The 12,341-nt window shown below is 37.8% G+C and overlaps 1 protein-coding gene across 12 annotated transcripts in view; it reads right to left on the reverse strand.

Moving 5' to 3' along the window:
* COBLL1 (cordon-bleu WH2 repeat protein like 1) overlaps window positions 1-12,341 on the reverse strand; it is a 79,296-nt gene that overhangs the window by 29,954 nt on the left and 37,001 nt on the right. For 10 of the 12 annotated variants that reach the window (XM_042040677.1, XM_042040680.1, XM_042040686.1 and 7 more), the window contains exons 2-3: window positions 8,022-8,201; window positions 773-974 (exon numbers count right to left, since the gene is read on the reverse strand). In XM_042040677.1, the coding sequence (XP_041896611.1) occupies window positions 773-974; window positions 8,022-8,201 (382 nt within the window). Of the gene's footprint in view, window positions 1-772; window positions 975-8,021; window positions 8,202-9,160; window positions 9,208-9,388; window positions 9,616-12,341 lie in introns of those variants that run through there. The other 2 variants (XM_042040687.1, XM_042040679.1) reach the window with 2 other exon arrangements.

Consider the following 12,341-nt stretch of genomic DNA (forward strand, 5'->3'; position numbering starts at 1 on the left):
AACTATTTTGCTCTTCCCTTCCATGCAAGAAAAGGACACGTGAAGCAGACTGCTTTCTCCTTTAGCAGTGCCATTTGCCTGTGCACCAGGGTACGTGCCTGGAGGGAGATGCCCTACTGGGTTATACTGGGCAGCTGTAGAAGTGAGGTCATGAGCCACAAGCAAGTGCCTGTGCACACGTGTGTAGGAGGAAGGCAGAAGGGCAGCGGAAGAGCTCTCCCGGCCCTCTGTAAGTGCTTTAGATAAATTAAAAATCAGTATTCTTCTACGCAGCAGAAGGACAAAGGTGGAAGGAAAGATTTAGGCAACACCCAGAAACTGATTTAGTACCTCTTAAAGCTCCCGCCCTTTTCAGGGTATACAAAAAAAGCCAAGAGAGAACAGCATGTTAAAGGAAAATCAACATACAATTAGTAGGGCACATATATCACAGCATGACAGATGGTACAAGATGTTGATTTTCAGTTTGTTCAAGGCTGTACTCAGCTACACTTCATCTGCAGAATTTTTCAAAAGGCCGATAAGGTGTGGGATTTCAAATAATACTGTAATATTTCCTTCTTTCAGCAGCAAAGATGTTTGCTGCAACAAACTGAGATGTATTTTACCTAAGAGGAGCTTATCAAAAACAGACTAAAGCATTTCACAGAGCTTCAAGGTGAGAGGATGAAAGACAACAGGAAAAGCTGAAACAAGAGGATGAGCTACCAGCTCAATATGCTGAATACAGCAGTGATTCTAATTTCTCAATACACTTAATTTTAGTTCTCACCTCTGGTATAACTGGTGCAGGTTTCTTCTTATCCATTTGTTTTGCCTTTACAATCACCTTTTCCACTTCAAGCATTCCCACTGGTGTGTTGGGTTTGAATTTAATCTTGCTATTTTCTGCAGATACCAACTCTATGGTATAACTTGATGGATTTAAATGATACTGTGCACAGAGAAAGATCAGCAAGTCCATCATGGGCTTCCTGTAAAAGACAAATGGAACTGTCACAACAGATGACAATTACGCAGGCTATAACAAGACGAGCAGCTAAACATTTAATCCAAGTCATCTTTTCCCTTCCAGGACTAAACAATTACTGCCAGACACCAACTTTAAATATCTTTGAGCTTTAAAAAAAACATAATTACAAAAAAAAAAAAAGGCCAATTCCCAAAAAAAGCCACTAAAAAGAAAATGAAACCAGTTTGCACAAAAGTATGCCAAGTACTTGAGCAGAGTGGGACCTGCTTGCTTGTGCGAAGCTTTTCCTGAGGTCAACAGGGACATGTGGATTAGTCACCTCATTTGACAGTTAGTGGGAACTTTAACAGTGGTGATAAATACTCTGTTATTCATTAAAAACAGTTCTTTTGCAAAGCTTGGCATTTTTATATCCATTTTGAGTTACAAGGGACTTTATTTTCAGAAAGTCTGTGCATGAGCCACTTGGAAGATGCAGGAGAAATGAGGCTTGAGAAAGTCACATTTCAAGAAGGTCTTGCATTAGGGATTCCAGAATTATCTAGGTTCTTAATACCAACAGCAAGAAAAAAGCTAAATGACAATATAGTAGGCAAATGCCATTTCTTTAGAAGCTCTGTGTGATGCAAGGTGTCCTTCCTGCAATGAAGAATGGCCAACAGAGCTTGTCAGATGTAGTCAGTACCTGCATGTCCTTGTTCCCTCAGTGCTTAATGAAAAACATGCAGAACAGGGTATTAAGACAGGCTATTTCCATTTGCTACTGAAATACATCTATTAAAGTTGTACTTGAAACAGAAGTGTCATAGATGTTTAAATAGACCAAAAGTAAGGAAAATATCCTTACTTTGCGTGTTACAGAACTGAATTAAGTTATAGCACTATCAGATTATTCCTCAATAATTTTTTTTTGAGGTGGGTAAGGACAATTTCATTGTGACACCCTCTGCATCTTTCAGTTACAGCTATAAACAAGGAAATCCATCACCTGCTCTGTCTCACAAGGACATTATGAAAATAGTATTCTTGTGAAGCAATCAAATGGTATGTTGAAAAAAATGCTGAAGTGTCTATGAGAAATACAGGGTTTGGCTGGTATGGCTTTATCAGAAATCTTAAATTCTAGATGTAATCTCATAACAGAGGCAAGTATTCTGACAGCACAGCCAAACGTGGAAATAGCTTCTACAAAGAACCATCAGATTAAGCAGAATTCTAGATAACAAAGATCATGAATATATTTATTAAGCAGTAAGTTAAAGCAGACTTTTCATATGATGCAGCTCTGTAAAAATAATTAAGAATGACTCAATGTTAAAAGTTATTGTAAACACTGAATTATTCCCCTCTTTAATTTACCCTAGAATATCATTCCCGTTTCCCTTCCTCTTAAAGAACAAATGTTCCATAAGCAAACTGTCTTCTAATTTCTAGCAGCAGGGCTGAACTCTCCAGTGCACATGCTGCACTTCCAGAAGATGGAAACTGTTTGAAGGCTGACAGATATTTCCTTTCCAGAGGAAAGCTTCTGCCTGTTTAAGTGGCAGGAGAACAGTTGCCTCAGGAGACAAAGGCAGGAGGAACAATAAAACAAAAAAAGCCCATACAGAAATGGTACTCCAATGTGTGGAAAAGCAGTTTCAGATGGTCTGAAGAGGCATAGGAGAATGTAATATACTCCCGTACTTTCACCTAGATGATCTGTGACAGTCTGAGGAATTCCATGCAAAATGCAGAATAACAACTACACCTCCCCTTTCACATTGCTAAATCAGAAAGTTTATTTCAATTAATCTCCTGTATATAGCACAACCTGCTTCAGTTACAAGACAGAAGGAGGAACTACTCCATTTCTTGTACTTCTAATCCCTAATGAAACAAGTACATCCATCCCACCCTAAGAAGAAAAGGGCTGCAAATGCAAATGTCATCATTCCCCCATCTCACTGGGGGCAGAGCAGGGCAGGGCCGAGGAGGAGGGAGCCAGAGGAGGCTGCAGACACAACTGTAGTGGTCTTTCTGGCTACTTAGTGTATCCAATAAGTTACTTGTTACCTTTTTTTTCTGGTGAATTTTTATACACTGGCTTTAAAAGCTGCCCTTCAGTTACTGGAGAGAAGTAAGATTATTAAACATGACCAGAGCAAGAATTCACAAGCAAGGATCCCAGAAAGCCATCCCATGGAAATGCACCACAGTGACAGGGGCAAGCCCTCACATTAACCAGTCACACAGCAAGTGACAGAATGATAAGTCAGTACCAGCTGCTCACAAACAACAGGTACATGCAAATTAGTACATGAGAACAGTGATTCAGTACAAATTTGCTTTCCACTGGTACTTCCAGAAACAATGTGTTTGACTGGAGGAAGATGGACTTTAAGTCCCCCCACTCCACTGCAGGCAAGACATATTCCAACAACTGCTTCAGAGAGATATTCCTACCGAGATTAAAAAACCAACCAAACAAGCTCTTCTTGTAATCATAGACTCCAAAACTAGTAAAATGATAGGGACCAAGTCCAGAGAGCTGGCCAGAGTAACAACACGAACACTGATACGATTTGAGCATCGTTCTCCCTTTATTGTTCAACTATGCAAGCTTTTATCTCCTTTTGCAAAGATTCACGCCCAGTGCCTCTAGACGGCCTCTAATCCGCGGGGGGACGACCAGTGTATAACTTTGCCAAGGACTTTCAGGGCTGCCTGCAGCCAGGTGCTTTCCAGGCTTGCCTGCAGCCAGGGGCCAGTTCAGGGGCTTTTCCTCAGCAACCCTGGATTGTCCAATCTTCCCAGGGGTATCATACGCCCCTGTTCCACAAGGAATCCCTCAACAGTAAAACTCTTTTTTCCTAAAGTCTGCAAGGATTAAAGGTGGAAGAATATATGTATCACAGTACATTTAACAGCTTCCATAATTAATATTTAGCAAACCACCAAGAAGTGGCCATCAGCTACCTCAGATGACATCATCTGCTAGTCCTTCTTTATCTATCTACTTCAGTAAAATACTTATTTGCAACTTAACTTCACTAAATTACTCTAGGTTTTCTGGAAATCTCTGAGTGTAAATATATTTACATATTCCTGCACCCTTCATCTCTCATCTATTTTTCTCTGGTTGTTCCTACCTGACTAAATAACAATAAAATGTAGCTAAAAGCAGCCTCTCATTACATCACATAGCTGATAGTTAAAGGATGAACCTTCACTAGAACTACACATTCACTGGAATGTATCAAAGCCTGTTATTATTGTAATTAACAGTGTAAGGTGTCACTTCAAGTGCTCAACTGTTTAAAGGGAAAAAAAAAAAAGCATCAAACTGCCAAACTCCTCTCCAAAAACAAGGGCTAGAAATTTGCTACTTAAAAAAAGTTGAGATTCTAGATTTCTGATACAATCAAACTTTAGGAACTATGTCTTCCCATCATGAGACTTGCAGTAAGCACCACCAAACAAACAAAACTGTCTCAATAATCACCAAAAGTATCCCTAAGTAGGGGTGGAATATTAAAGAGAGAAAAGAAACCTACACACAGGCTTTCTATAGATCTCCATTTACTTAATTATAATGGTTTCATGGCCCTCCTTGCAAAAATATTTGCTAATTCAATTCTCTAAAGCAAAAAAGACACTTGTTTTCATAGAGAACAACAAAACCCACCAAAACTCACAAAATCTGTTACTAACAAATTTAAATACAATAGGTTTTGAAAAGTAGGGCAACACAACAAAGCTTGTTATTCACCAGCTAGCTACAGAGAGTAAACCAACGGTTTATTAATATTTTAATAAATGGAAATACTCAAGAATGGAGCAAATGAAACTTCACAAAGGACTCTTATAATACAAAACAAATTCAGCAAAGCTAAGGTCTCTCTAAAAGAGATCTGAAACTGAAGCCCCAAACATACTACCCTGCACAACTATTTTTTTAATACACCATTTCCAAATTAAATATGTCATTATCATATTGGCTCCTGAAATTGCTAAGTTAATTTACTGATGCATACAACTGAAACTATACAATTTCAAGAAAACTTTCTCAAACTCTGCATTTATTCCCTGTGGGTAAACAAAAAAAGCTATCAAACTGATTAGGCTGCTAAAAAAAAAAAAATTCTTCAAGTTGGGTTTGGGTTTTTTCCCTCCTTTGGCTGCAAAAAAATTCTTCAGCTCTATGCTATTAAATCACTCTGAAAAATGTTCCAATTAAACAAAAGCAGAACAAAACAAAACCAACAAAAAGCTCCACTCATCTTTCTACTCCTTCTTCAGAACACTGTACCTTCACTTCCTACCACTCATTGCTCTTACCACATTTGAGGTGGGGGAGTGGTTGTTGCTTTAAAACAACTGCTTGCCTGAGATCCCCCTTCACAAACCCTGTTATCAGAGTGCACACATCACTGTCAGACTCTGAAGAGATGAACTGAATATCACCAACTACTGCAAAGTACGAATTGGTGTCAAGGCTTCAATAAGAGAATCCACCCATTCCTGAAATTTCAGAATGAGGAATGGCTTATTTCAGTTCTTCCTTTTCTCAGTCTTTCGCTTTAGTTACTTTAGATCAACCCAAGAATGAATAATTCTTCTCTGGGAATCTTCTTCTCTAATTCTTCTTTTGAATTTCATTCTAATCCTCTTCTACCTACTTCTACATAATCAGGATATTTATCTCACTAACACCTTGCTTTGTGCTACATAGCTCTCTCTTGCTATCCACTATGCCAAAGTAGGGAGCAAATTAACTCAACTTAATCTGAAACAAAAGGTTTCTTCTAGTGGAGCGTGGAATTTGAGCACATGGCTGTTAAAACTCACCATTTTGCTTTTTCTAGTATGAGATTTAAAAGGTGTTCTCTCCTCAGGACCTTCAGAGCTGCTCACCTCCAATTATGAATGAAGAAAGAGGCAAAGTAACAATTTGTCTGTTTATGTCATTTCTAGAGGGAACTTGCCTATTTGTTCACAATATATGACTTAAAGACAGAGCAAAGCTGGAACAAATGATAGCTTGAAAAATGTTTCACAGTGGACTGCAGGTCCTGCGCATTTCCCCTCATTCTGAGATGAGCCTAGCAGTGCTAAAACTGATTCTTATTTGCAAGACAGCCATATATGAAATCAATCATATACAGCATCTTAATTGAAAAATCCCATAACTGTGGGATAATAAAACTGATTGGGAAACAAGTGCAATTCTTGATAAGCCTGTAAAGCTTGTCTCAAACACTGAATAATTATACACAATGTAATCCGACCAAGTGAAGATAGATGCAACATTCCTTTCTGGCACTTTGTTCTGAGCAAAGAATGAGAGAGGGCCCATGGTACTTGTAAGCGTGGACAAAGGGAACAAAAAGAAGAACAAGAAGTTCCTGACAGTGTACACATGGAGCCTCATGTCTAAGAAGGTTTAAAATCAGGAAGGCACCACATTTACAGATTGCAGTATTCCTTACGATAAACATGCTGGAAAGAAACACCATAAAGCATCAAGTACTCACATTATTTCAGAAAATTTCTTCTGAGAAATAAAACCTCACATTTAAGTTATCCTAAAAATCACAAAGTCAGGGAGAGGCATAAAAAGACCCACTGCAGTTCTGGTGAACAAGCTGATATTTGATGTCTAAGCAACAACCTCATGAACTCCAGCAAATGACAGTGTGCAGACTCATGCCAGACTTCACTTCTCATTAAGAAGTAGGTAAAAGCACACATTTACAGTACCTGGTTTGAATGAATAAATAAGTCAGCCTGCTTGGTTTCAGCAGGAAAGACATGGGCCATACACTAACACAAGGACAATATACAAAGAGGTTTGTTTATTTCAGCTTAGGATAGCAATGAACTGGCATCCAAATTGCTGTGATCCATACACAGCCTTGCACAGGATTCTTCTTACTAGACTTACATTTTAAGTCCCAGGATTTATGATTTCAGCTCAACAGTAAATGTTTAGGTCTTTCTGAACCAAAAGTGACTTGACAGTTACATGCACAATCTATCCTACCAATTAACACTCTGAAATATGCATTCCAAAGTAAAACCAGCTTAAGCAAAACATAATTGCTATAAGAAATCCAAAGGGTTTGGATATATATTTATAGCTATAAATTTTTTTTGAAGCATTACAGATTTTGTCTGAAGTGATGACATGCTTTTTGAGGACTGCTAGTAGTTTACAGGTAGCAGCGCTGAGCAAGTGCTGAACACCTAACTTTGTACCCAAATAGGATGAACAAACTTCTCTTTAAAAAGCAAAATGCATGTGGGAAAACTCACTGAATCATACAATCCAATATTTTATAAAGATTTTTAGTGACTAGAAAAAACAACAGATGTGGCTACACATACCATCAGGTACCATACAGAATTTCGGAAGCTCAAAAAACCAGGCTTCCAAAATGGTAGGTACATTTATAAAGTAAGTGTTTCCATATCTACCCAAAAATCATAGTAGAATCACAGAATCATTTAGATTGAAAAAGACCTTTAAGATCATCAAGTCCAGCCATTAACCCAGCACTGCCAAGTCCACCACTAAACCTTGTCCTTAAATACCACACCTACATATCTTTGAAATACCTCCAGGGATGGCAACTAAACTAGTTCTCTGGGCTGCCTGTCCCAGTGCTTCTCAAACCCCTTCCACGAAGAAATTTTTCCTAATATCCAACCTAAAACTCACTACTGGGGAGGCCCATTAGGCAATTTCTTCTTATTCTATCACTTGTTACTTGGTAGAAGAGACAAACCCCACCTGGCTACAACCTCCTTTCAGGTACCTGCAGAGAGCAATAACGTCCCTCCTGAGCCTCCTCTCCAGGTTAAACAGCCCCAGCTCCCCCAGGTAACCCTAACCCTCCTAAGACTTGTGATCTTGACACTTCACTGCTCTTCTTTGGACACACTTAATGTTCAGGCTTACACAAGTCATGTATTTTACCAAATGATTATAACCTGGATGAAGGCTGAAGTAAACTTAAGCAAAAAAAAAGACAATTAAACAAGACTATCATTCTGTGTAACGTACCTCCCGTTAACTGTAGTGTACTTGATCACATCTCCTGGCAGGACCACTGATAATTCAATATCTTTATCAATTACATTCTCTTTCTGTTCCATGATGAGGTTGGGTGGCTCTGTGTTATCAAACGGAGAAACAGCAATGGATTTTGTTTCAGATGGAGGAGGTGGTGCTTTAGATTTTCTTCTGAAATAAATAGACAAAAATTTAAAATCAAGTATGCATTTATACATATGATTCCATACTGGCAAACTAACAAGTCTCCAAACAGAAATGAACAACGCTTTATTCTTTTCTAAAGCAGTATGTGCAACAAAGGGACGAGAGAATATTTTAAACATACAAACAGTGGTGACAGGAGACAAAACAGGCTAAGGTATCCATCACAAAAAAAAAAGCACCCAATAAACATCAAGCCAAAAAGAGTTCTTTAATGTACCATAAAAAAGTAAATTAGTTAGTTGTTTTGGTTTTTTTCTCCCTTGGGTTACGCAAAGACCCTATTTGTGCATTCTCCTAAGAGATTTACTGGATTAGTATAAACAGAAATACTGTACTATACAGTATGAAGCCAAATTGCACTACCAGTGTGCTTAATATAGGATAGATACTGGAGCAAATAGTGAAACTTTTCCTCCCTAAATTCTTCTTTCAGTCATTAAAATTATTCAAAGAAATCCTACCAGCTCTAGATTATTTAACTTCTATATAGTAATAAAAAAATAGTGTAACCAATTCTATTTTGTTGTAATATTTCTTGACATTTCAGTCACAGTATGCTTTCATATATTCCCCTCACCTATGTTGATTTCCTATTTTAATTTTGTCTATACCCTTTCCCATGTCAGTGACCAGACAGTTTACTCTTGAATACAAGGACTGACCACTAAATAAGATGTACTTACTTCACTTTAAAAAAATTCTAAAACAGTCTAAAATTCTCTGCATCTCTTAATATATGCATGTTACAGTAAATTCTGAATGCAGGATTCTCATGTCCCACAACATCTAGTCCAACATCTCCCTTTATTTAAATAACTCTCCACAATTATATTATAGAAGGAAGGACATTCAGAAGGAAAAGATACTATTATTAAGACTTTTATCACTAGAAACAAAACCAAAACAGAGTCAAGACGCATTACCTCATGAGAGCTTTTGAATTTCTTACAAACATTCTTGAATGGAGCCACATTCACAGAAAGTTAAAAGACATTTCAAACATAATACAGAAAGGTTCCAAAAATATGCTCGTCATTTAGATGGAGCTGTACCGAAGTTTGTTTACTTTAAACCTGGGGAAAGAAATTAACTCCTATAACTGTCCTACAGAATTAAAACAGAAATGCTAGCATACAAACAGAAACACAAACCTTTCCTGGGAAAACGAAGTTTAAAGTCGCTCACAATGAAGAACAAACAAGGTCCAGAGCAGCATTGCAAAAAACAACTGTAACGAGGCTTCACATGACCGATCTGTTGCTGAAAGTGCTTAGAGTTTTGAACTTCAGAACTCTGTGCTGAATAATTAACTATTCACAGACCCTCAGAGCTAATCCAGAGTACTCACAGGCATCCAAAAACACTGAACGAGGATCCACATTCAAGATTTATACCTCCTCTCTCAATGTTTTAAATTAGTTTGGTGTGCTCTGCATGCAATTCAAGATGTGCAACATAAGCTGAAAATCTGACTTTGGTCTCTAGAGCAGCTTGCCTGGGTTGTTTCACGAACATTGCAAAATGTATGAATCAAACTTCTTTGTACTCCTCCCTGGCTTCTCTGGGGTTTGTTTTTTTTTTTTCCAAGATATTTAGCTTTCATATAACTGTCAAATTATTAGCTAGTACAGAGCATCAGTACAACTATTAGAAATAAATAAAATCTCAAAAACATAAAAACTCACCCTGTGACATTAATACCAAAAAACCCAAAGTGAACCAGTACTGCTTGTCCCCCCCTTCTTTACTCTTTCTTACACCTTTAACTTCAAATGACTTAAAAGCTATTTATCTCAGAATGTAATCTTTGAAGAAGGGTCACAGAAAGATTTATTTTCAAATGATAGTGGACTCTATCTTCCATTAAGTAGACAAATGCAATTTTATCACTGGAACACTATCACCAGAGTGCTTAATGACACACAGCAATAAATGTGGTTTATTCATACAGTGCCTAACTTAAACTGTATAGAGCTAAAACTGACCAAATACTCTCACCAAAACACATATGCAACAGTTGAAATTCCATGTATTTATAAAGAACACACACACGGGGTCAGGCAGTCTAACAAGGTCACTGAAGCCTCGCAGCCCCCAGTGCAGAGCCACATACCCCACCCATCTCTAGAAAATCTGATTGTGCTTTATGGTTAGTTATGCTTACATGTCCCACCCCACACAAAGGAGGAAAAATCCCAAGTTTACTTTCTCAGAAGTCATGCCAAGTTTTGGCAACCTCTTATTAAACAACAGGGATTCCAATGCTTTCATTTTCTGTTTCCAGATGCCATGTCTGTTTTTTCTTCAGCTCTCACCAATTCTCTCATCTCTCTTTCTTAGCCCAAAGTATTTGCATTTGGTCTCACTGCTTTTTCATTAATTGAGTTTGTGCCTACCTTACCAGAGGAGTAGTTGCCTGACTGGCAGGCTGGGCTGCACTCCCAGCCCCAGAGCTGGTACTGAGCAGCAAGAACAATCCAGGTGACCATGATTACATAAACAGGTGAAGATGGAAATACACTTGCAGGGGTAGTTTTTCCCTACCAACCCCCCTCTCCTACTTGGCAATTCAAGAAGCCAATGAAAGTGATTTTCTCACCAAGGCGTCCTCCACACAACTTTTTATCCTAACACCAAAAGTAACTCCAAGTCTATACCATCATTTCAAATACTTCTCCATCATAAAGAACCAACAGAAGCCTGGTTCTCTCTTGTCTCTTAACATATACCAGGTACTCAGCAAACCAGCAGAGCTGTTGATTTGTAATGATTTTGCAAAAAAGGCAGAGAGATGTTAACCTAGTTTCTTCTCCTGAAAACAAAACCTTATATTTAGTAAGACAAAATACAATCATAACAAAGAGAGTAATTCCCCATCATATAAAAACAACACTTCAGAGGCCAGAAAAAAGGTGCTCAGTAAGTGGTCTTACTCCCACCACACTCTGATCTGCTCCTCATAGTCCAGCAAATGACTGAAGTTGCCAAGGCAGGTCACTCAAAAAATCACTGCTATGTATTTCAGGCATAAGTATAGATGAAAAAATACTTTAAAAATAAATTCTATTCATCTTCACTAAATTATTACCAGGCACACAGGTTTCTATATAAAATTTGGGATGCCATTTAGTGCTTCAAAAAGGTTACTTTGAACTTAGATATACAGTAGTATTCTAATATTTCTCCTTAACATTAAGCAGCCCAAATATTTGCTGTGCCAGCCCCAGAGCATGACTATCAGCCTTGATACTGGGCTTTCATCTCAACATCAATATCACTGTTTGATATACAATCTCTCTCTTTATTTTTACTATAAAAGCACCAGTTAGATGTTAAGATCAAGGTATGGATCAATGAGAGTCAAACAATGTCCATTCTTAGGTTATCCCCTCAAGCCAGGCTTATGATACCTGTAGGACAATAGAAAGGAAAAATATTTGCTGTATCTGCTCCAGAGAGAAATATGATCTTTCAGATTCTAAACTCATCCATTTAGTTATCTGGGGAAGAATGTGAGGTCATATTGTACAGATAAGCACAGTCTAGCAGGTGGCTCAAGAGGTACCAAGAAAAAAAACAAGTTCAAAAATACATTTTAACTTCAATTTCCAGATAGAGGAACAAGCATGAACAGTTTGTAAATCTTTTGTGACAATGGGTTATTTTACAGGGCACTTCTCTATACAGATTCCCAATACTGAAAGGATACAAGTATTGTAAATAATACTGGTATTTTAAAAATAATAGAGAAAAACAATATGGCATCAAATAAGGCACTGGGTATATATCTCTGCCAGCACAATAATTCATTGTGCAAGTGATATATCAACTGACATGGCAGTAGTAACACTATTGGTGATAATATTACTAATTAAGTGATCTTTGAAGATTATCTCTATGGATTTACTCAGGGAGGTTCCAGCAAACAACAAATCACCTGCAGATGTTCTCTTACTCGTGCCTTTATTCAGATGACTGCTATAAAGAAAGCAAAAAAAATGTAAAGCGCATTTCCACTCTCTTTCCATAAATAAAGTGGATCAAGAAAATGAGGCATCCCTGGAACCAGGACATGTTTTCAAAGATCTTGTGAGAGAAAAAGCT

The sequence above is a fragment of the Corvus kubaryi genome, unplaced genomic scaffold (assembly GCF_017639235.1).
Source record: "Corvus kubaryi isolate FWS band 111438036 unplaced genomic scaffold, C.kubaryi_AGA036_p1.0 37396, whole genome shotgun sequence".
In the NCBI taxonomy this organism is placed as follows: Eukaryota; Metazoa; Chordata; class Aves; order Passeriformes; family Corvidae; genus Corvus; species Corvus kubaryi.